Source organism: Aphis gossypii, chromosome 2 (genome assembly GCF_020184175.1).
Source record: "Aphis gossypii isolate Hap1 chromosome 2, ASM2018417v2, whole genome shotgun sequence".
Taxonomy (NCBI): Eukaryota; Metazoa; Arthropoda; class Insecta; order Hemiptera; family Aphididae; genus Aphis; species Aphis gossypii.
The window spans coordinates 19718455-19745832 of NC_065531.1; the positions used below are offsets into that span (position 1 = coordinate 19718455).

A 27378-nucleotide genomic window follows, 5' to 3' on the forward strand; every position below is an offset into this window, starting at 1 on the left:
TCATCATTTTCACTTTTAAATTATAGCTATATTCATAATTATTACTATTGGCAATGGTAGCTCGGATTGTTTGAGTCTTTGAAGCACATTGTATATTTTAAATACTTTTATGCAATATATAGTGAAACTTCCGTTTAACAAAATGTTCTATTTAATAAACTATTTTTGAGAATCATGACCTTCATTGTTAATCATGCATTTATTCTATTTAAACGAATTCCTCTATAATACAAATTTACTTGTTCCTTATGAGTCTTTGTTATAATAGAAGTTTCACTGTAATAATACAATATGTACATGTATAATTGTATACATTGTACATGTTTCATTACGATTGTACCCGGATAGTTCATATTTCCTGGTTCCTGTTCAGTGTTAGGTTCAGTTGCTAGTTATACCTTTCAACTGGACATTACTAATTATTAAATGTTCAGATTTTTCCTAAATCACTGAATGTATTTATGTAATAGGGACAATTAGGTATTAAGTGTTAGATAATATAGGTGTACAAGGATTATATACCTACTTGCCATGATTTAGTCGTACGGACAATTTTTAAAACATCAAAAGTTATACCAATAATTTGACTAGAAAAAAAAAAGTAGGTGTCCAGTTTTTGAAATTAAAAGTTGGATACCCAATGTTTTATTCATGTATATTTTAAAGTAAAATATATTTGTGTTAAGGTCTTTCGATTAAACACTTACCCACCCATTCAGACATGAAGCAATGGCTTCGAATAATTCTATACCTCACCAACACTGACTTTTGGCAACTAGCAATTACTCAAAAAATACCAAGATTTTTTAATTAAAATATTGATCATTTATATTATGTTGTATCAAATATTATTCATATTTTTTATTCAAAAATTATTAATAATATCACATACTTATTAGTTATTACCAACAGTTAAATTGATACCAAGGTACATAAGTCATAAATCATAATTTAGTAGTAGGTACATAAAATAGATCACACAATGTTTTTATACATTATACAATATTCAATTCATATTTCAATTTAAAAAATGAAATATACAAGATAAAATATTTTTAACCACCAAATTAAAAACACAGATTATGTGATATAATCTGTGTTAAAAATAAGTGCATATACTCGTATGATATTGGATGAATTAAAAGTATTTTGATTATAGATTTAAAAACTATTTACTTACACATGTTGTTACATAATATCTTTATTAAGTTCATTACACCATTATGGTTAATGGAAAATTTCCCCTCAGCCAGTTTTTGGAATAGTAGGACGTTTTTTTAAAGTTAGACTATTTATTATGAAATTAATTTTTTTTTATAAATATAATTTTATATATTTATAATGGGTAGCTAAAAGATAATCTACATAAAATATTATTTATAACTAATAAAAATGGTTAAAAATCTTAATATTAAAAAAAAAAAAAAATGGGAAAACATCCACGATTCCATCATAATATAGACTATTATCAAATAATTAAACTAAAAACGTATTGCTTATTGATATAAAGTACTTTCTAAAAATATTACCATGTAGCTGTTTTAAAGTTATTTTCAAAAAATATTGTAGTTCTTTAATATCAGTCCACTAGTTAGTGATGATTTTTAGTACCGATAGTAGTTGCTTATAGCCTGAGTATATTTTCTTGATTTTACCCAAATAGAGTTCGGTTTAAAAATTAAATGAATTAAATAGTAGATTTTTCAAAATATTTGCAAATTAAAAATTAATTGATTTGATTATTATTTATATTAAATTGAAACTCTTAATGTTAATTCTATAATAAGTATCAATCTCATAACTTAAATTAAGACATTTAGGCAACATTAGCCATGACTCATTACTTTTCAACCATAATTGTAAATTGAAACAGTATCAATATTTAGTGTTGTATATATTGAATAAAATGTTGTTTAATTTTTTATATTTATATTAATAAGTAAAATCAGTGATTACCTCAACCAAAAGCATCAGATTAAGACCAGTTTTATTAAATTATAAAAAAACAAATCTCAGATTTATTTAATTTTGGTTTAGCATGGATAAATAAAAATACAGCAATTTGTTTCGAAAAATTATGTTTATATCGCTTAATATAGTTGGTATAGCGAATCATGTTTAAGCAAATATATTGAAAATGACAGAATCATTAAACCAAATAATATTTGTTCAAAATTTTTCTTCATCGAGCCCGTGTTTGAACAACATCAACACTGGTACGTTGTCATCACCAATGTCTCTATATTCAAGCATAGCTACCATGCCGTTTTCAATATCCATATTTTCGCCTGTGAAGAACTGGAGGTCTTTAAATCTTGTGAGCAGATCTTTCATAACCTGTGTAAATCATAACATGGCGGTAATTAATGATAGGCAAATGATTACCCAGCATATTGCTTAAAGACACCATAATATGAACAGATTCACAGGCACAATAAAAAAGACCCGTTAAACTTACTTTGTTGATATTGGTTTTGAAGACGTCCACCTCAGTGCTACCGTTTTCGACCATCTTGTCCACTAACCGTTTCATGTACTCTTTGAGGTACAGAGTGAACGATTTCTTATCCGGGAATGCATATGTCTCCATCAGACGATGGTTGAGCACTACGTCCACACCACTTTCTACGGCTTCATCATTGTCTTCGCTGGCCTCTTCAGCGGACGGATTGGCACCGTCAAGCTGTACGTCGCCCACTTTCCGTGTGATCAGCTTTCCGTACACCTCGTACAAGACGCCATCAACGAGTTTGAACTTGTAGGTGTCCGAGAACATCTCGTCACCGGAGAAAATATCTTTGAAGATCTTCATTATTAAAAAATAGACCGGGGTTGAACAGTAAAAAAATAAAAACGACAGATAGTTACTGACACGCGGCCAGGGCAGTGGAAAGAGGGCAAAAGACCCGAAATACAAAAGAATCGGAATCAAAAGGAATAACGTGGAATTTATCACTTTGATATCATGAACATTTTTTGATTTGTTCAATCTACGATTGCAAAGAGGTTGGATAATAGCATCAGTTTGTGTTGTATGAAATTTCTATAAACATTTTTGGCGGGAAAGCTTAATTTATATTTTAATGACCATTGATGTCGTATTTATTTTTTAACTATACATCTTGATCTCTCATTCTGGGAAATAACAATTGTGATAAATTAACAATTTAACTTACTGAACAACTGAACTCATCGTGTCATGTTCCGTGTATTCAATAGTGTATTGATTATAGATTGAGTTACTCGAAAACTGAGTATATTCAATTGTATATTATTTACGATTAAAACCATAGTACATTTATTTATTGTATACGCTACCTGCTGAATTTTAATTTCTGAAATGTTCGTAAAAAAATTAGCTAAAAATGGAAATCGTCCATTCTTTTAAATGATAAGTTTTCGATAGTTTTGGTTTAAGTTTTAAATTTTATAAACAATACATATACATACATTAAAATATAATATTAATTTTCATTCATATTGTCATATGACTATATAAATGTTATAAATTCATAGTGGTGTATTTTGGGTGATTTTTTGGAGGAGTGTCCAAAACATATCTTAATAACCCAGTTAAATTTTCATAATTCCTGTATATATTCCAGATAAACTGTTAACTTAGTTTAAAAATATACCTCGAGTCCTCAAGCTCAGAACATGGCGTTGGATCTAAAAAATTAATTTCAGTTTTGCAGTTGGGGTTTAAATTATATAATAGGTATGTGTAAAATACTATTTCATAAGACTATAATTTCTTTTAAATATGGAAGACACTCTTTCCCCACCTCAAAAAAATACTCCACTGCCTATACTCATGATTTACGAAGATAAATATAACATAGTTAACAATTTTCATAAAAAATGTTTATTATTTATTGATTTTGAAGAAATGTCTTAACATAATATTCGACACTGGAGACATTGAAGAATGAAACAGTTTCCAGAAAACATTTCTTGTCGTGATATTACTTAGGTAGGTACCTACTTAAAATATTACCGCATCAATACATCAGTCGATATGTTAATTTTCAGTGTAGGTACACGGCATTATTAAGCATAGAATCAAACTTTTGCTTATGATAACAAGTACTGCAATTTGATTTCAAAGGTATAAATTATAACAATATTATATTTTAATGATTTACTAGTTTGTACTAATTATATTTTACCGAATGAAAAATGCAGGTATGTACAAGGTAAATAATAATAGATAATAGGTTTTTATTTTAAGTAAGTTTAAGGTATATGTTATTCAAAATTATTATAATAGTATTGTATAATTGTATATGTTACATGTTACAAGTTATTTTTTAATTTTGTAGAGTACCTAGGCCAGGGAGGAAGTAATGCGAAAGCAGTCCCCTCCCGGTCGTCGGTTTTAAACTGCAAAAAAAAAAAAGAGTACCTAGGCCTATATTATTTTATGACTTGCAGGTATAATGCATATTATTTTACATTTTTTTCAAGTTAATAAATTGTTACTACTACCTATCGCGTTCAAATATTACTGCTGGGTAGCTATTATTCTCAGTTCTCAAACTTGAAACTTTCATAGTATTATATTATTATATTTGCATGTGTTTAAAATCTTAAATGTATCAATTTTCAATGATTAATTATTTAAATATAAACCATTTTAGAAGGCTATATATAGTATATTTATGTATTATATTATTATATAGACATTTTTATAAGTATTTCAGATGACATCGACCCATCGGCGCCATTGCATATTTAACCTATATATTATGTAAGACATATTAATAATACAGAGCAATTCATTAATCATGATATAATTGTGTAAAATCAAGCTTCATAGTTTAAATTATTAGGGCATTGGGTCGACACACCCGCATTACAATTATTATACTATATCATAATTTATAAAATATATTATATACTACAAATATCAAATTATAATACAGTAAACCCTCGATTATTCGTTACACTCTCATCCGTCTACTTCTGTTATACCACAGAACAATGTTATACTTCACCCATCGTTATAGGTAATAGTATCGTGAATATTATAAATAGAATGTTGCACGCTCATATTATTACGGATACAAACGTACTAGTAGATAAACAAAAAAACCTATCTATGAAAAAAGCATGGGATTCACATAAACAAATTAAAATAACTAATTTTTGCATATTATTTTATTATGGATATACACTCACATAATACATATTAGTATATTACCTATATAGTATTGAAATTATTAATTAATCCCTATAGATATAAAAACGACATTTTTTTCTTAATTAAATCATTCGTCACTCTTTTGATGCTGGCCATTTAAGACGGTTAATCAAAGTTTAACTGTAGTTTGAATGATATTGAATGTTGATAAACCAGCTAAATGCAAAAATTATTGATTAATTTAAGTACGTACTTTTAAACTTGTTACATTTGTCTACGTTGGGCGTAACCGTCTTTATAGCTTAATCAGTCAAGCTATATAATATAATATATAAGTAGGTAAAATAGGTGCATAAATGTAAGATATTATTACATTGTTTTCAAACTAATTTTCCCTAACATATCTTCATGAAACCATAGTTCTGTTGTAATCCATGCTGTAGTTGAGTCATAACCTGTTACCATAACTATAACACTCCTTCAACGTAGGGCTCTATACATAGTCCCTTATGTGCCCTCCTCAATTGTAGTTTGGGCGGATGATGTGATTTCTATATAATTTAATAATTAATTATCCATCTTTCTCCTAACTGCAGGCTTAGTTTAAAAAATATGTTTTACTTTCTTTTGCACCCTTTTTAATTTATCCTATATTAATGCATTTTATCTCAAAAATATGCTTATTGCTTTTATTATTTAATTTCCATTTTCCTAAAAATAGAACATTATAACATTTTTTATTTAAATAATCAATTAAAAATCATTTATGAAACGATGTATATACCTACGTCGTCTTTAAACGCTTTCAGCGCCTATGAAAAAAATAAACTTTAACTAAAAATTTAACTACCTGCTAATAATGTTTTATGTCGGTAATTTTTTTTAACAATTTTAACTAGAAGTTATAGATTACACAAGGTACAAATGAGTTTATTTTAATTTTTAAATGCTAATGTCTAAAAAATTTGAATTGCAGTATTATAAGACAAAATCAAAAATAAGAAAACACAAATTATATTTATGTGTACCTATTATTGTGTAACCGGAATAAAAGTTAAGGAAAAATCCGACAGGAAAAAACAACAAGGATAATAGTAACAAGGGAATAAAAAAACCTATAGGTAAAAAATAAAAATGTTGGTTTAAATTAATAATAACAACAATATAAAATACTACCTACCTATTCGTATAATAGTATTTCATATTTTGTTAAAGTATAATAGTGTAAATACATACTGCATACACATTTAAATGTTATGGACTTATATGGTAGGTATTATACAAAATTATAATCATTCGAAAATAGTTCAATAGTATATAGATAATATTATAATAATATAAAAATGTATTTTGTATAGACGTACAAGTACCGGCCGGAGTACCTATATTTACCTATATAGTTATAGCTGTTATAGATAGTTATTTAAAGTTTGGCCGGGAGGAAGTAATGCGAAAGCAGTTCCCTCCCGGTCGTCGGTTCAACCAGCAAAATAAAAAAAAAAAAGGTATTTAAAGTTTTATAATAATAATATTGATGGACTAAATTTTCGGAATACCTCAGATCCTTGGGTCAAATGTGAGGTTAGAATACCTACACACTTTGAGATACCCAGAACTCAGAAGAACTGCATAAGTGCATAATACAATATTAGATGGTATGTATGTATGATACAAAAGGAAAGAAAACTATATAGGACGTCCTCAAAACTCTTATGTATGGGACAAATTAAATGTGATACACGAGACGCAATATACTGCAAAATAAGGGACAAAAGTGTTATTTTTAAACTTTTGCTGAGACTTGAGACACCAGGACACTTCATTAAAATACGGGACAATCTTGTAAAATATACGGAAAGTATGGGATTTCTACATTATCTACTTAACTCCATCTGTATTTGTGATTGTAAATGTGTGAAGGCTACATTTTAAGTGAATCAAGCAATTTTGATTGTTAGGAGGGTCGTAGGTGCATAAATAAAATATGGGTGTGTGATAATATATTCAAATCTTCGATTCTCAGTAACATTAGTTCAACACGCTACAGATCAGGGTATTCAAGTAATGAGTATAGGTACCTACTTTAAGTTTGTCTATGATGTCTAATGCATATAGGTCAGTGGTTTTCAATCTTTTTAGGACCACGGCCCAAATTTTCCCTTGAAAACTATCGCGATCCACATGAATACATGATTTATTCTTACAGGAAGTAGTTCTAAAAAATCAAAGTTTGTTTATTTTTTTTAATACTTGTTATTTTATATTATAAAGTGTATAGGTTTGTAATGAATATAATTGTACAAATGTATTTTTAATATTGAGGCATAAGCGAAGTATGTGCTTGTTTCCTGCTGTGGTCGATAATAGCTATAATCTATAAACCTAATTTACGTTTATAAAAATATCATAAATATCTTAGAATATAATATATAATTAATACAATTTTCAAGACCCACTAAAAATCGACTAGCGACCCATCAGAGGGAAAGAAACGCTGCTATAGGTAATATAATACGAATTCTTGAAGTAATCATGTAGTTTAACTACATAATGATAATAATATAATATTATATAATGGTAGGTACCTACTTTATTATATTATGATATTTATTCATACATTATTCATCTGACATAAAATATTATGTAGTTAAGTAATAAGTTACTTATGTATTTGTTATTATGTTGTATGAATAATATAAATATAATATGTTACTACTTACCTACTAGCTAATACAGGAAAGTATAATAATATATCCAATAGCTAATAGGCATAAGAATATTATATCTATATATATTATAAAAGTATGATAATGTATCTTACAATATTGTGTTAGTTACCTTATACCTACTTAATACTATTTATTTATGTAAATAATATACAATACACACACACACACACACACACACACACACATATACATATATACATAATAGGCACATATTATATTATATTATATACAATAATTACCTATATAGATTCTATTTGTTGCACATTAATAATAATATTATGTTAGGTATTCTAAAGCTTACCCTTGTCTCTTTATTATGTACATCGATTTTAAAGTATCTAGGTATTAGGTAAATATATAATACATCGTCTGTTCTTAAAAATAAAAATTTATTCTCGGACATAACACTATACTTATATAATATATTTAGTGATTAGTTATATACTTATATGGTCCTCATTCGTTGCTAACACCAACACTAGTAAGTTACAAAATATGCATAGAGTATGCATATAACACGTACAACGTTTGTTATACAATACCTATTATCTAGGTATTTATTATTTTTTAATGTTATATACGTTTACACTTAATACTTATTAAAAAGGGTAAATACCTAAAAAGTTTAACTTTCTTGATAAAATGTGTCGGTTCGAATATTTATACATTGATGTCGTTTCCGAGAGTTTTGTAATATGATGATCAGGCAACACTGCATTGATCAGAAACTGCCATCTCGTTTCGTCCTTTGGATTTACTACTGTCGAGTGCTGAGTTTGCCACCGCTGGCCGCTACGCTACATAATATTATTGTTGTCAATCGTTTTTATGGTGTTTTTACTTTTCAGTCTCTCAGTAGTCAGCACTCGCGAGTGGTTGAGTGATATTGTTGTTTTCCGTCCATGTGATAGAAAATTCGAATTTCAGTTTTTTTTTTGTTTTTTGTTTGTTTTATTTTGTTTTTTTAAGTAAAATTACAACAGTTTCATTAATATCATGCCAATAATGCTATGTTCTGTGTAAATATTATTATGTGATCTTTGATTTTCTCATGTACGTGGCTGTCCATATGTTCAGACTTGCACCTGTTGCATTTAAGTTTATGTTTTTCGTTTTAATTATTCAATAAAAATCATCAAATCGATTTTAAATGCGGAATGGTGATGAGGTGAGAGTTTTATGTTGTTTAAAGTTTTTTGTGCCGCAATCAAAACTGGATGACGTGAAAATGGGTAACGTTCAAACACGTAAGCCTGAATACAGCTCTCCGATTTCGACTCCACAGCATCAACTACATTTGCCTGTAGAATTGCCCAGGACTCATAATTTGAGAGCGAGTATTCGGACTAAAATACCAATGCCAGACAAGAGTGAGTTGGAAAGACGATTCACAAAAGTCTTGGTATGTTATTATTATTATTATTTTTAATACAAAATGTAAATGAAGTTGATATAATTTTTAATATTTTGTATTGTTAAAACTATGATTAAAATGATGGTACCTACTTATTACCAGTTTCATGACGGTCGATTAATAAATTCTTGTTAAATATTCTGGTAAACATAAACATGAGCATAAATATATTCAGTTAGTTACTATAATAAAACAAAACATATAATTATACTATTGTATATTATATTTTTATTCTTATTAATATGTTATTATTCATATCATATTAATTAAATTACCTATTTATTATTTATTAATTGTATATAGAAAAATATGTTAGCTATTTAGTTTCTAATCTCTATTGTATCTATATCATATCTTTTATCCACATTGGAAATTTAACTGATTGTCCATTATTTAAAAAAAAAATAAATAACATACATTTTTAATCTAAGCGCCTTCTTACTTTCTATACATAAATTGTAAATTTATAATTCATTGACTTCATCAAAAGTCCCTATTTATTACCTATAAAACACAAATTTTATTAAATGTTACTATATTCTTGTTTATTGGTCGACTAGATAATATAAATATTGCCATGTTGCCGTATTAGTAGATTTGATTTGGTTCATAAGAATATAAATTAGGTATTGATTTAATATATTACCATCTAAGCAATAAAATCCTAAAATATATTGCGCACCTATTTTTGTTTTTAAAAACATTAGGATAGATAACCGTTATTACATATTATTATTGTTAACTACTTCTATGTACATTAATAATAAGTAGATATATTAAGGTATTCTTAAAATTTAATTTAATAATAAAGTAATCATTTATAACCTCATAGGTAAAAAATAAACAGTCATTATTTTTTGATTATTTATGCCTTATGGTACCTAAATATATAGAATGGAATAAACTTAAGTACATCTAAATAATGGCTGATAGAAACTTAAAAATTATAATAATTATAAGGTGCATTGTTTATAAATAATATTGTTGGTAGTGTAGGAGTTGAAAAAAAAGTATAATCTTTTGTGACTAAGTATTTGTTAAATAATACTCAGTAATCAGTATAAAATGTATAGATACTAGTGATATTACTAGTTATATAAATAAAAAAAATAAAGTTTAACTTTATAGTTTATATATTATTATATTAATATATAACCATAACTTATTTTAATTTAAATTATTATATTATTTGACTATTATGCAAGAATTTAGAATAAAAGTATACTTAATTATTTTTATAATGTAATTTATTAAAGTTTGGTGTCTATCTATTAATAATTGTGTAACCATTATAAATTGCTTAGCGTTAGAAGATTATTGTAGATAGGTATCTCATTAAATTGTTCTTTTATGAATATTAATTTATTTATAATGTTGGAAGGCAGTGGTGTTAGACAGGAATTTTTATGTTAATTTCATTATTATATTTTAAAACAGATTAGGTACAAAGCAATAAAAAAAAAAATCTAAATTATGATAGACTTTGGATGTTTCCTATAGTAAATTGAAAAGAAGGAGTTATCACATATGTTTAGTATTTATAACCCTGTTAGGTATCCAATCATGACATTTTAGAATTTAATCTTTATTATTTGAATATTGTAGTTAATAATTATTAGAAAGAATGTTTGTTGCGCATTAAATTATTTTTAAAGTGACATTATTCTTCTAAATTAGGTATAAAAATTGTTTTAAATTTAACTATTCAAGCGGTTTTTTTTAAATTTCAAAAACAGGCGAGAAAAAGATATAGTTGGGTTTCTGTGCAAGTTAGTATTGTACCTTTTATTATACCTATTATTGTTAAAGTAATGATAAAAATGTTAAATCACTACATACTAAAAATTAATCAAATATATATATATATATAATGTATATATATTATATTGACATAGAAACAACTATTTAAACATTTGAAAACAGCATTAATTGAATAATGATGTTTAAGATTGTTTTAAATATATCTAGAAAACATGGATCAACTTTCAGAGTCCTGATTGTATAATAATTAATTAATGTATTACATTTTTATAGAATTAATTAAAAATTTTCGAGTTTTATCATTCAAATTATGAGAAAACGAATAGTACGCGGATATCATCTTAACTTTAAAGTTTAAAATTTAACCATTTAATACCTACGTTGGTAATTTTTACCAATTATTTAGAACAGCGTTTCCCAAATTTTTTCTCTGTTGGACCCCTTAGAGATAGTAAAAATTATTGCGGACCCCCTCAATAAAAATAAAATTTTTGTTTTTATATTATTATGTACTATGTAGTATTTTCAATTAATATTCGCGGACCCCCTCCGGTACATGTGTGGATCCCTAGGGGCCCGCGGACCACAGTTTGGGAAACGCTGATCTAGAAAACTATTAAAAAATTTCAAAAATGGTTTTTACTTGGCTTAGTGTTATTTTACGTCAAAAACCATTTTTGGTCATGATTAAGGGTGCCCGCAGAAATTTTCAGCGGGTGGGGGGCAAGGTGTATATTATACATATATATATATATAAAATGCTAGGTTAGGTTAGGTAAAATACTGTAATAGGTAACAAACATTGGCAACAAAGCGGGGACATGGCCTCTCCCGGCCCCCCTGCGGGCGCCCATGTTCATGATTGTGTAAAAAACAGATCGGAATTTATCAAAAATTAAACTTAATATCAATGTTTTGTTTTATTAAAATTTCTCCCTACTTTTTTCTGAATAATTTAAAATTACAAAACAATTAATATTTCTTATAGCGATATATTAAGGTTAAACTGCTTAACAATTTAAAAAAGGAATAAGTTTAATAAAAATCTATTTTTGCTAGTTAATCTTATCCGATAAATATTGATCAACTAGTAATTTGTAATGATGGACAAAAAGTAGTATAGGTACACATTGAGCGGAGAAAAGTGTTCTCACGCACGACACGCAGTAGTGTAGTGACATGTGGAATTTAAATGTTATCACCTATGACCTATGAGTGTTCATGTATACACTTATAATAATTAATAATTTACTACACTCACAATCACACTTGTATACATATGTAGGCAGTCTTCCTTAAAAATGAACTGTTAAGATATCCCTTTAAGAATATATAGGAGCACTATTTGTTTTTTTATTTTGACCCACACGTAATAAAACAAATTTGTGTTCATCAGAATCAACTTTGTGTTTTTGTGTTATTAACATTATTCACGAGATTATTCATTAGTAATTGAGTGAATTAGAGCCGTTTTTACAATGTCCAGTTAGTGTCCAATAGTGCTAATTGATAGAATTCTACTGGTTAGGCTTAGCCGGCAGAATTATGCCGATAATAAAATCCGCTATCCGCCGGTTAAGCCGAAAACTTAACCTGTCATTGGAAGAATGGCCCTTGGTTTACATCTTTGTTTTTACTTTAGCTTTTTACGATGTTTAAAGTTTTAAGCAAGACATAAACATTTTTAAATTGTAATATTTTATATACTATAATATACTAATAACTTACATATAAATTGCAATATAAGAAGGCCAACGTATAAATATAGATAATGTTCTTACTGTTCTTGGTTTTAAGTTGTATAATAGATCAATTCACTGATCACTCTAATACTAAAGCTAACAATACAAGGTTGGAAAAATTACCATGATGCTAGTAGGTCAGGGAGACAAACAAGTAATACGCTGACATCCTCTTAAGTTAACAGTTAAAATCTCTGATCTATTCTCCGATTCTTTATCATAGGTACAATAATGTACGCAATTCACTCTTCGACATTTACTTTAGGTATGATACTACATGGTTTATAAATGACAAAATAACTTCCTGTACCTATAGTGATTGCCAATTGTTAAAAGATCAATTATTAAATAATAAATGTATTATAGTATGCTGATTTCTAGAACCTTTTAATCTAAACGATTTATCCAAAGGTCAGAGGTATATTATTATTGGATTATTAAGATAATACGGGTACGCATTGAGTTGTATTTTGTGATTACTGCATGTCTGCATACTATGGATCATTTAGTCTAAATAAACCTAACCCCTAGTAACTAAATGGTCTAAAATTTAGACTATTTAGTTACGTTTAAAGATAACAACTAAAGATTAAAAGATCTCAATATTTATTTATAACTATTTCATGTATGTATAGTTTTAGAAAAACCCTGAAAATTTTCTAAGCTCTATGTTTGTTTTAGTATAGATTTGCACTAATAGTTTGGCTACGACTAACCTTCACTATTGAAAAAAAAAAATAGTGACATAACTCAGTATAATATTATTTTTGCTGTATTAATATACAATTTTTTAGCTATAAAAAAATTGTGTATTTTATACTAGTTTTTATTATATTAAGTTTATTATATTCGTATAGTTTATTAAGTATTTTATTTTATAAATTCTTATTTTTTAAATTATACATATAGAGACTTATAAGATTGCAAGATTACATTAATAAATAATTATATTTTTAATTTTCTATCACTTTAAATTCTAATAAACTACATTAGTATAATAATATATTGTCTTGATAAATTGTAATTTAATTTACGAAAATAAATATATAATATATATATGATTATAACTTTTACCATTTTCTTTTAGAAATATATAAAATCTCAGCATGATTTGTTCTATTTTTACTATAAAATGCTAGGTTCAAATCTTCATTTTTTTTCAATGTTTAGTGTTATATTGTGTATCTATAATATGACTTAGAAAATATTTCCTTTTTAATGCTTAATGCTTTGTTAAAGAATTTTTTTTTTGCTTTCTTTTTATTTATATCAAATGAGAAGAAATACTAACTTAATTAAATGTATAGTTAGGTGTACAATTTAAGATTTTATTTGAAATCCGGACCGATTCAAATGTATAATGATCATAAATAAGATAAGCTGGGCGAAGTGAGCGATGCGAAACGAATAATATTAGTACTCAATATTTTGCAGTCTCAGTATCGTTTTTTTATTAAAAGTTTCCTATACCTGTGTTAGGTTAAGTGAACAACAATTTAATAAATTAATATTTTATGTAAAGCCATTGGTGATAGGCTAATGTTAAAGAGAAGTGGTTAAATAGTAAATTTAACTAAAACGTCTTAAACAATTGGTATGTGAAATGTAACAATCAATACTTAACATAATAATAGAATCGGATAAACTCAATCAATTTATTATTTAAAAAATTAGTTAAAATGTATCGTTGTTATCATATTCATATAAATATAATATAATATTTTAATATTCTGTTTTTTATCAAAAAATGTTTGTCTAACTCTTTGATAATAGTTGTAATAACAATGCTTTTTAGAAATAATAATCATCAGTTACAGTTGCGTAATTATAAAATTATAACAAAATAAATTCCCAAATCCCTTAACTTGGAATCTTCTAATTAAAACAAAATATAAATGTTCCTACAATTTGTGATATCATATGAGTACCTACCTATATGATGTATATTATTTAGTACTTAAAATCATTAAAAATATGATCAGTGGCGAAATTTTTTTATTTATATAATTATTTTAGATAAAATTTGTTTAAATATATTTTATAGGCTTAAGCATTAATTTATGTTTAAGAGTATTACAGTATTACCTATGATTTTTTAATATGATGTATATTATAAATGTACATATTAATATAAAATAGAAATTAATTTTCATTATTTAATAGTAAGATCAAGTATTCAAGTAATTCTTTTCTTCTTTAATATTATAAATATTTAACAATATTTTACTTTTAGTGATTATTTGGGAATTAATATATAAAATTACTAATTAGAAATAATATTATTTTACATTTCTGAGTTTATTGAATTTGATTTGCATTATTCACTATGTGTTATATTGTTGATGAATACCAGATTTTATAATGCCTGATTTTTCATACACTTTTTGGATTAACGTTATTGGATTTTTCTTTATATAATCATTTTAAATGTACCTAAAACGCAACAAAATACAATTCGTCATATTTTTCTATCACTATTTGTATCCGCGTTCAAGCAAACAATGAAGTGGGGTACTAGGGTCGCAAACATGAAACATGTGTTCGCATTAATATTTCTGATTTTAAACCATAAGCATTTTATTATTGTTTGAATCGTTTTGAAGATTGATAAGAAGAGTGGTAAATATTCTCGCGGAATGTAGAATTTATAATCGCTGTATTTCGCATTTAATAACAGTAATAAATGCAATGAATTTTTTTAATTTTATTTAAAATTTTAAACTTAAAGATTGATTATCTTTTCTTTTCTTTAGTATTCCCGTAATGACTATCAATAATACTAATATGATACTAATATTTTGTTAAGTGTTTGTAATAATTTGTAATAAACCATACCTACGTGGTGTTGAACTAGTTTCTTTATCATTTTACTTATCATTCTGCAAAACAGATATTGAAGTATTTCGTAGTGATGAAAATATGAATTGTGTTGTGATTGATTTTGACTATGACTAATTGCTTCTGTTACTTATCACTAATCAGTAATTACATGTTACTATTTTAGGTATATTTTATAGTGTGTATTATGTTGAATAGTACCTTTCTGGGTGAACATAATTTATCGTTTTTTCTTTTTGAATGTGAATGGTATAAGAAATTATGATCTATTACAAATATACTATTAACATTTAAATAATTTAACGTCAAAGTCATAACGATGATAGATATTTATTGGAAATAAACTGTGATTAATTGTTATATTTTAATTATTAAAGATTTGATATTTGAATAGCACTTGTCTTGTGTGGAATTGTAAAAATAATAATGTGAATTAAATAGTTGTTGCATTTTATATTATGTATTATTATTTTTTTATTTTTAGTTGATTGTTCAAAATTTAGTTATAAAATAAGTTCTTAAATTAATCTTTAAAATATCGAAATTTACTTACCATACATAAGTTACAACTTTATTTTGTGTAAATTAATTTACAATATGATATAAAATAATAATTGTGTTAGTGATGACTGATGAATCTTGACTCTCAGAATATATTTATACATTTATAGTAATGGGTTTTTAAATATTTATTTATAAGTCACGATTCCAGTTTCATTTGAAACTAAAGGAAGGGTTGTCAGAAATAAAGTTAAAATACATTGTTTGAATTATAGAGGGTTAACTTTTGAGTTAAGTTTCACTTGGAATTGTTTATAAAAAAGTTTTGTAAGTTTATTGTAATATTATATCTTATTATCTATTATTTTTCTTGTTAATATTTTTTGTTTTTTATGATGACGGATTAATAATTATTATTTTTATGGATGCACAATGCACATAGACCAAAAAACGAATAAAAGTTAGTAAGTACAAAATGTATTATGTTATTTTATAGAAGTATTAATACAATAATAATAAAAAGATTTAACACTATAAACAAATAAAAATCATTTATAAATTTCTTTGATGTAAATAAATGGGCTTAAAGTTTAAAAAGTCTCTATAAAACTAACAATCCTTTAATAGTTATAAATTGAAAACGTTTTATTATTATTTTATGAGGTTCATTCTTATTGCGTGCTTATATTGACCCAATTTTCAGTATACCTACATTTTATTATTTATTTTATTATGTCGAACTGTTTTGATGGCTTAAAAAGCTTTGTTTTAATTTTTTAATGATGCGTGTAGCACTGTATAAATAAATAAATATATATATAACAATGTTGAATGGTAAAATAATTTAAGATACAAACACATTTCGTTATTAATTAAACAAAAATAATTATTCATAAAGAAATTCGATGATTTTAATTAAAATACAAATTTTAAGCTGTGATGATAAGAATTAAAAATTGTATTTTGTAATTGAAGTTGATAGAAATAACGTAATTTACTAAATTTACTAATTAATGTGTTCAAAAATAGTTGAAATTATTTAATAGTTAAAATAAGTATTTAATATTATCTTAATACCTTTTTATTTACGGTTAAGTTTATTTATGTATAATTTATTTATAAATAAATGATTGTTATATTATTTAATTATGAATTGCAGGATTTACTTTTGAAAGTATATATTTATTTCAGTAATTTAAAATACTTTTATATTATATTTGACACTAATAATTTAATTATATTTAATTTTCCATTAGACATTTTTGATATTTCCGCTTAAAAATTATACATACAATTTTTTGTATGGTACTTAATATTTAGTTTTGATAAAATAAAACGTATTAAATATACTTAGCAATCTTTATGCACATTTAGTTTAAATACAGCCCATATATGTGTTAAAACAACTACAATAAGCATTGTTCTTGTATTTTTATTCTAGTTGAATAACAAAATGGAATTTATCAAGTCGCCCGCTTATGAAATAAGATACTTTTTCTACCATGTTATTTATATCATATCGGTCTTTGGTAATACAATATATTAAACAATTATAATATTCATTTAAGGAAGAAATACATTTTTTAAATCTTTTGATATTCCAACTAAAATAAAAATTATGGACTTGCGGGATTTTATTTATAGTCATGTTTAATATATTGCCTTGTTTTATTATCTATTTAAAAACAGCATTAATATGATGTATCAAATGGTATTTATTTATAAATTACGTAAATATACAATTTTTTGTGTTATTGTATTAGACATTTTTATTTTTTATACGTTTTAAAATTAAATAGTACCCTCAAAATAAAATGCAAGTTAATATCGGAGAGCCCTCAAAACTTCTTCGACACCACACCCTTTGATTTTAAAAATCACAATAGACCCTCAACCACTACAGCTATCATATCAAATGGGTGTGGTACTATATTTTTGCTTTTATTATACTCAGTGTTCGATAATTTATTGTTTTTTAATAGAAAATTTGAGGTGCTATGTCATGATCCACTCACTAAGCTTCCCGAGGGCAGTATTGTTACCTTTAGGCTTTAAGTATCATCAGAATAATGAAATAAGTATTGTATTGTTAATGAACCCTCGAGTGTTCATCACATAAATATGTTGTTTTAAAATGAGTATAAAACAAAAATTATTTTTTTATATCTATTACAGTTCCTTCTGAGTGAGTTGTGATATAAGATTAACTTAGTTTTAGATTTTAATGTTAGTTCCACGCCGGTAATCAAAAATATTTTAACGATAGCAATAACGATATAATAAGGTTTTGGAGAAAGGAAAAACATAGTTGAGTAACAATGCTTTCTTCAAACAATAATAGTAGAGGTTATATAATGAAAATTATGACATTTTTCTAGTATCTATTCAAACAAAAACAAAAAGTGTATTATTTACTGTTTTACGTATAAATAAATAGTGCACAGTGAAATGTGGTATTCCTTGAGGTAAATTACAATTTATACGCAGTTAAAAAATATTTTATTTATAATAAATATAATATAGTACTATATACGTTATATTTGTCTTTTTTATATAATAAAAATAAATTTGAAGAAAATTGCTTTATAACTTATATTTTTAAATTGATTTATGATTGTTTAATTTGTATTTATAATTAATAAGATTTAATTAAATAATCTAATTGTTATCTTTAAATTGAATTATTTACCTTAATGATTACATTTTTAAAATTATTATTCACTTTTTAAATTTAAATAATTTAAACCAATCTTATACAGACTTACAGTATCATAATATTAGTGGAATAATAAACACGAAATATTTTGGATGATTTATTAATGGTTTGTGTAAGTCATTAATTATTGTAATTCGTTTATATCTATTGTGTTTAAATTAAATGTAGTATGTTTATTTTTAACATAACAGCTCGATATTGAATAGAACTGATAATAAATTAATCAAAATATCTACAGGATACAAATATACAATAGGATATGGTATTCATTCAAAATTTGATATAATTATTTTATTTCTTTCATTATTCATTTTTAATAATAAATATAGTAGTCTAGGTATCGAATTTTATTAAATTATTTATTATTTTATTTAATTAAGTGTGAAGTATTGAACGATAAAAAACATGGTTTAATATTTTAATACAAAAATAACAATATTGAGTATATATTACTATATAGTTTGTTTACACATTTATTAGTTATATTAATTTTTAATTACTTTTAAATGATAAATATAACCTATATTTATGTTTAAAAACTAAGTTTGTATTAATTGAAAATTTTTTATAAATTAAAATTTAATAGACAATTAATTAATGTATTATAATAATATAATAATAATATATTAATATTAAATAATTTGCGGAAATGAGATCTCCGATTCTTTAACCGAATCTTCCTCCAATTTTGTTAGTCTTTCTTTTTCCCTAAATCCTTGCTTAGACTTTATCTCTCTTCTATGACATCATGTATCTAATCTTTGGTCTGCTTATTGGTACAATCTACCCGCTAATTTTGCCTTCAGATCCATTGTACCTATTAACCTATTAACCTATTATTAACAACTTTTGCTTCAAAAATATATTGTTATTTATTATTCAGTTCAGTCGTCTACATATAGGGCATTATCTATTACCCTTGCATACCTACAAGTTAAATTTAAATGATTCTTCTTTTTGCATTCTTCATATGGAGGAAAGCATCTGTGATTTATCGCATATTCTTTTCGATTGTCCTTTACACTTTAATCCGTATAGAAGGTCATAACTTAGTTACTTCTCTTAACTCCTTGAACGTTCATTCAAATGGAGCTCCATTCTAAATTCCAACTCCGAACAGGTTGTTACTATTTTTATTTCTTTTATTCAGGAGGGTGGTTTTGTCATTTGAATGTTTATGGTTTTTGTTTTTTTATATTTTTAGTTTATATAACTTACTATTATTATTAATATTATTATTCTGTTTTTTTATTTTGTATTGAATAGTTAATATTTTAATGTAATGTAATTGTTGAGCTATAATTATTAATAAAAGCTAAATAATAATAATAATATTAAAAATGTAAAATAAGATTTATGTAAATTTCATAATATATAATAGCAGTGTGAGGTTAATAATATTTAGTTAATACTCGTGTAATACATTAATACCTAAATTATACCAGAGAGCAGTCTAAAGTTTAAAAGTGGAAATAAAAGATAATTAGATGTACGACATAATATTATGTACCTACTACAAAATAATTATTTTAGATTTATTTTGATTTTCACTATTAATGATTGATGGTGATTAAATCAATTACTTAATATATACATATATATATATATATTTTGCTTTTATATATATATATATTATACAAATGTTAATTAATTTTATATTTAAATTAACGTAGTATAGTAATTGGGCATTAACAATAATAACTAAATGTTTACTCGAATTCTGTAAATAATCAATATTAACTGTTTGAAATTTTAACTGACTGTTATTATTATATAATCATCAATTTATTATATTAACTTTGCAAAAATATAATTCTATGGTTAAGCATTAATACATTATCATATATTTGTAATTAATTTGATAGTTCGTATTTGTATTTTGTACCTACTCGTTATTAATATTTCAAGATGTATGGATAAGTACATAGCATTATTAGAATTATTGCATAAAGATAGATATTATAAATAATTACATTCACTTGCATTGATTTATTTGTCCCAACAATAGCAATTGTGTAGAAACTTAGAATGAAATAAACTAATTATTAATTTCAATTTATTTGATCTTATGTTACAGGCATCCATGAATTTGCCTGCGGACAAAGCAAAACTCCTTAAGCAGTATGATGACGAAAAAAAATGGGACTTAATTTGTGATCAGGTATAATAAATATATTTTTATTATAATATTATATCATGGTATAAAATTATAAAACTTAGTAGTTAGTACAATGTTTTTATTATTAAATTTGCACAGCCGTGTAATTTTCTGTCTTAATGATTTATTTTTTTCTCGTAATATATTTACTAAGATATTGTCGAAGTAATATTATCATTGACATAATGACATCTGAACTTGTATATTAATATAGACATGAATATAAATTTAATATTTCCCCTCAATATGACATAGATTTTTACGTGCAATACTATTGAGATAAATAATTAGTTGTTAGGTAATCTTTTGAGTTACGTTACACAATTATGTAACTTTTAATTTTACATAATATAATTTATTTTAAAACTGATCATAATCATTTTGAATAATAACAAAAATCAATGATTTTTAAATTATTGTAGGAACTAAATTAAGATGGGTGACTACCTAATTATCAACCCCTTCTTATCAACTTCTACCTTTTACATATAAGCTAATTGTGCATATTATGTATAAATAGTTTATTTTAAATAAAAAAAATTAATATAGGTACCTATTTAAAATGAATAATGTTTTATTCTGTTTTTACTTTAATAGTATAATTACTTAAGAATAAGTAATAATGGTATCTTTCATGAACACATGCAACATGCTATGTAAATATATATTGCCTGTATGGATATATATATATATATATATATATATATATAGACTTTATTTGTATCAAAACTATAGTCACAATTTGTGTGAGATGGATGGTTTGGGTCTTGGGACTTGGATATCTACATTTTATTATCATATTACAAATTGGTATTGGTAATAAATTATTACAATGAATGACATAATCATATAAATCAAGGTTTAATACACCTTGGTATAAATATTACCAATACTATGATAAGGTTATCATATTGAATATTGGTATTTTAAATAATGTCTATACAATTTATCATATAATATAACCATTGCTTTTAAATAAGTTTTATTTTACTATTGCGTACATCCAAGCAGAGTGGCGCAGTGGAAGCGTGCTGGGCCCATAACCCAGAGGTCCGTGGATCGAAACCACGCTCTGCTAAGAAATTTTTTGCTATTTTATTGTTGGTATAAAATATTAAATGTAGTGAAAATGTTGTTTTATTACAATGATGTTGATTTCTAATTGTGATTATTTTAATTTAACAATTATTTTAAATTTATTAATTTCGTTTAAAACAATAATAGAATTGGAATTGAGTAATACAGACATTAGATTTACAAAATAAAATAATTTTCATAAATTGTTGTATAATGTATTATTTATTATATACTACTTAATATAGTATATTTTGAATAATTTTCACTTGTAGTCTTGTATCAATTTAATTAAGCGATACTGCAAGAGCATCCTTACATCGTTGAAACATTTTATTCAGCATCGTTCCCACCGTGTATATATATTCCGGTAGACCGGATATTGTGGATTCACGAGTATATCAGACACATGTCGCCGTGTTTCATTATGGGATTACGTCATAGCACAGCTTTTTTTATATAGACGATGATGTTTGTATAATTATCATAATTTCCCGTCTTTTTAAATTTATTTATAATTTAAGATCTGATGTCTTTATGAATAAAGGTCGTATTTTTTTTTATTTAATTAAAAAAAATAATTGTACGATAATGAATGATTATTGATAATACTTTTTTCACTTTAATATATATTTCAATGCCAATTCAATTACAATAATTATTTTCTGTAAATTTATTCGTGACGAATTTTAAACTTTTAAGACGTGTAATAAATAATAATTAATGTATGACAATACGTAAGATTTTTATTTATTACCTATTCATAATTTTTATAAGCATCAATAATATAAAATTATATCAATAAAATCATGTGTAATATGTTGTGTACGGTTTTAGATTCTGAGCGAAGCGATGAATGTATTTGATTTTATAATGGTGTGTGAACATCTGTGTCATCCTCATTTTTATTCAGAAAACGTGCTTCAATTTTTAACTTCAATATCTTTTCTAGTCGAACAGTAAAGTGAAATTATTGTGTACAGTGTACATTGTGGGGGGGATCAAATGTAAAAAAATTCACAGTATTTTTCTCAATAACTGGGAAAGACAAAACATACTAGAGGAAAACGGTAATTTTTTCTTAAATCTATTTTTCCACAAAATCGGATCGTTGTACTTAATCAAAAAACGAATAACTATAGCTTATCTGAATGTTCACTTACTGTCCTATTTTAAAATATTCTACACTTGGTATAATTTAAAATATATGTAGTGTTTACTATTAAAAATATAATTAATTCAATGTTTTCGGAAAACATTAATTTAACCTACCGTTTTAGTAAATAGTAAAATAAATGACTTATTACTTTTATAGCATTATTAAAAATCATATGAATATTCTTATTAATATCTTAGTTATATTTGTAGCTTATTTAATCAATGGAAATATAGACTGACAAATCGTCTTCACTTTAAAACCGTTTTTCGTTTGTTGTAATGATTTATAATTGAATTCAAATTTAACACATACATAACAATAACTTTCTGAATGACGGAGTATACTTGACTTACCTACTGTAGGTACAGCAGAGCGGTTACCTGCTTTCCCCCTTTTTATTATTTATATTTTAAAATTGAGTCAGTTTATATTTAGGTATATGTACCTACATAATATCATTAATTATATTTATTTATATTTATAATCAATGGAAATACATTATACATAACTTATAATTGTTAATAACTGAATGCTCATAAAATATTTTCAAAGAAGTTTTTCCAGTGAACTATATAATTTTTTTTTTTATTTATTTAAATTTTCTAAATTATATTTTCAACATGGTTTTGAAATTTCTTATTGCCTTTGTCTCTAAAAAGTATTTAAGGACATCTTTTTTTTTTTTTTTTATAAATTGTGGCTTATTTTTATTAAATTTTATATTATGTCAATTTAGTTTTGTAAAATGAATATTGTATTTACAAATATATTATTGAGATTACTTACCTCGGATAATCTTTTTTTAAATAAAAAATTAACATGCAAAGTTATTTTAGAGGATGTGTTTGTATAATGATAGTACACACTTCCTGTATAGTGAGTAGTACCCTACGAATCAAGACGTGATTAAACGATTCAATCATTTTATTACTAGGAGTTAGGACGAAAAGATTGACGATTGCCAATAACATTAATATTATTTATTAAACTAATTACACATACATACATAGTATTATTTATATAGTAATTTAAAGAATTAAATTTTTTAAAGAGTTTTATGCCTTTATTTATTATTAGGTCAAAATATATTTTATTCTATACTAGATTTGTTAAATATCACTTAAACGTCTTAGTCATAAAAAAATTCAAAATAATTTAATTGATAAACTGAATAATATGTGTAATATGTGTAGTGTTATGTACTATGATATGTATATGATTTTTGATCTCCTTTACCTATATAAATTCTTGATTTTTTTTTTGTCAATAATAAATACTAAGTTTTGATGAAAAATGTTTAAAATAATACGTGTAGTTTTCGTTTGTGAGCTTAATGTACACATTATAAGGCCGCAACTTTCAATTAAACAAAAGTAAGTCCGAATTAAAGTAAGACTGTGGACCATGGACCAACAAGGTTGAGCCCACCTGCTATTAGTATTTGAATATTTATTTTTATATTTCTAGGTTTGTTGTTTTACATAAGTATTATAATAAATTAAAAACAAATAAATTTTTTGTGCACTATTGTAGACTTGTTACTTGTAATGTTATATTACTATCAATTGTATTAAATCATTTTTTGTATTGTACTTGAGATTTGTTAGTTTAAATATATTATTATTTTTTACTGTAATTGGCATTTTAATAACCTGCTTTTATATAATTTTTAATATTCAAATATGTTTAAAATATGGTACCTGTATCTTTGGTTTTCATGTATTCGTAATCAGGGTTTGGAAAATAGAAATAATTTCTAAAAAATAATTGAATATTTTGATTGGAATCTACCGAAACGAATTGATGATTTTGATATATTATATAAAATAGGATCTGGCGACCCAAATATTAATTAACGAGTTTTTTTACATTTTTTATCAGTTGCTACTTAACTGTATAAATCACTACCTATTTTAGTTTAGTTACCAAATTGTGATTTTATATCCTATAGCATTTATCATTATACTCCCTAAAAAGTAGCTATAACCTACAATCCTCCAATTTTATATACAATTTGTTTAACACAATAATGTATTTAATTCATTATTATTTATTTTTTATTTTTATAAAAATATGAAATCTACATTATATATATTAACTAATCAATGTATCATTATAAACTTCGAAAAATATTGTCAATCAAAATGTCATTAAACGTTTAAATTTTTTTTTCAATTTACCTATATTTTTATAATATAATATAACGTATGATATAATTAAAATGATTAATGAGTAGTATAAATAATGGGTATGAAAACTATTTATAATAAGTAATTTTGAATGTTTATTATTTGATAATTTTAATTAATTTTTTATATTCTTTGTGTTTTAAAGTACCTTCATATAATAATTACAATATTTAAGTATGGCTATATAAGAATAAAAAAAAAAAAATTACTCGTAAACACCAAATATGTATTAAACATAAAAATTAAGTATACTATGGAAAATTAATAAGAAACACCGTGTTAAAAAAATTACTGTGCAGATGACGATGAATAATTGTTATCCATTTATTTAGACTAATTAAAATGTTATATTTATATATATATTTGCTGCTCAAGCTTTTAATTACATGCGGGCGCATAATTTTTTTTTATAATTAAGTGTCTGTAGTAGGTGCACAAACGCAGACAGTATATCTAGTCTTGTTTGGTTTTTTAAATTTACGTTACGGTACAGATAACCAACCAATAGAACCCAATTTATATTGGTTTGGAGTTTTGCCGTTAAATGCAAATTAATTAGCTCATTATTCATCTGTATTTGTGTGTATGTATACATTTTTTAAAATCCTTTTTAGTGGGGATGTGGCACATGAAAGCGGCCGACTGTGACCCTCCCCATTTAATCTTGTGTTTTTATGGACTACGAGCTGCCATGAATTTATACATGGAAGTATGGTGGGTATTATATTCATTATATTTATGAGAATAAAAATGAATAATAAATGAATTACGATCTTTTGCTCTGACAAAGTGTTGTAGTTAGAAAATTGTATCCATATGATATCGTAGTAATATATACACTTTTATAAAAACCTTTCCTATATGAAACCAGTTTATTTTTTTTATAACAGATTTATTTATCATTTTTTCCAAAACCATCTTGTGATATTAAGCTGAACCTTGTACTGAACTATTATTAATTCTTGCGTCTGTTTTGGTTACCAGCGGTTTATCAGAGAGTTGAATTGTAAAATATTATAGTAATATAGTATGTATAGTTAATTATCTTGTTGATTATATACTGTATAGTCTTCAACAGATAATTTTCCGTTTTTTATAAATTACAATTTTAAATATCCAAATGTGGACCTATACAGTTGATTCCAGTACCCTCTTTTTATTATGATGAATTGTCAAATTCCAACTTAGTATTAAAAAGCCAAAAAAGCTGTAGTAATTTTAGGTCTCATATTACATTATTATGCTGATAGGCTAAATGATTCACTTTCGTTATTAATTTATTATGTTCATAGAATTTTTTTATCCTTAATAATTATGTGCTACGTATATACATTGACTATATACACATCATAATATCATCATAGCTTTATTTTGATTTAGACATATTCAATTCGAGTTTTGTTGAATATTTTTCTTTATATGCGATATTTTACGATACTCATCTCAATTGGGGTGGATTTATAAATAAAAAGTAACGTGTGAATATCACTGGTAGATGATGGTTAAAAATTTTAAATTTTAATAAAATTCGTTGTTTAATGTTCAATGTGTAGCAATTTTTTTTGTAAAAATGTTAAAAAATGATTGTGTTCATGAAAAAAATTATGATTGACGTATATAATATCATTTTAGTTAATACTTTATACATTTAAATGCTGTGTATATTATATTATTATCTAACTATTTGGGTACACATCATATTATTCGATAATTTTTTCTAATTCATATTGTTAAAAAAGAACATTGATTTAATTGTTTATTAATGAGTAATGACATATGCCGGCTAATCTATTTTATTCTTATTTGTATCATACACAAATCATATAGATATACAAAAGGTTGAATTAATCTACTTATAAATATATATACCTACACGCAATACGGTATATATTATAACAATATATCGATGTATATTTAACACAATATTTAAATTAAATGTTCTTTTCATATTAAT

At 24.8% G+C, this 27378-nt stretch overlaps 2 protein-coding genes and 1 non-coding gene across 4 annotated transcripts in view; 2 read left to right on the forward strand and 1 right to left on the reverse strand.

Annotated features, from left to right (window-relative positions):
• Window positions 1-2061: 2061 nt before the first annotated feature.
• Window positions 2062-2931, reverse strand: LOC114129569 (translationally-controlled tumor protein homolog). Its single transcript, XM_027994354.2, has 2 exons — window positions 2459-2931; window positions 2062-2337 (listed from the first exon to the last, which is right to left on the reverse strand). Exons 1-2 carry the CDS (start codon window positions 2810-2812, stop codon window positions 2170-2172), a joined length of 522 nt encoding a protein of 173 aa, XP_027850155.1. The 5' UTR covers window positions 2813-2931; the 3' UTR covers window positions 2062-2169.
• A 5699-nt stretch (window positions 2932-8630) lies between these two features.
• LOC114129552 (formin-like protein) overlaps window positions 8631-27378 on the forward strand; it is a 33148-nt gene continuing 14400 nt past the window's right edge. The window contains exons 1-2 of one of the 2 annotated variants that reach the window (XM_050199610.1): window positions 8631-9274; window positions 20922-21005. In XM_050199610.1, coding sequence (XP_050055567.1) covers window positions 9023-9274; window positions 20922-21005 — 336 coding nt within the window. In that variant the 5' untranslated portion in view covers window positions 8631-9022. The remainder of the gene's footprint in view (window positions 9275-20921; window positions 21006-27378) is intronic. The other variant, XM_027994322.2, reaches the window with a different exon arrangement.
• Trnam-cau (transfer RNA methionine (anticodon CAU)) lies at window positions 22009-22080 on the forward strand. Its single transcript has one exon. It is a non-coding gene; the product is annotated as a tRNA-Met (tRNA).

What these genes read in the sequence shown, in the direction of transcription:
- LOC114129569 (XM_027994354.2), bottom strand. Translation starts at nt 2,812, where the DNA reads ATGAAGATCTTCAAAGATATTTTCTCCGGTGACGAGATGTTCTCGGAC. An exon ending in TCAAAACCAATATCAACAAA is followed by an intron (nt 2,338 to 2,458) that starts GTAAGTTTAACG and finishes TGATTTACACAG; the next exon opens with GTTATGAAAGATCTGCTCAC.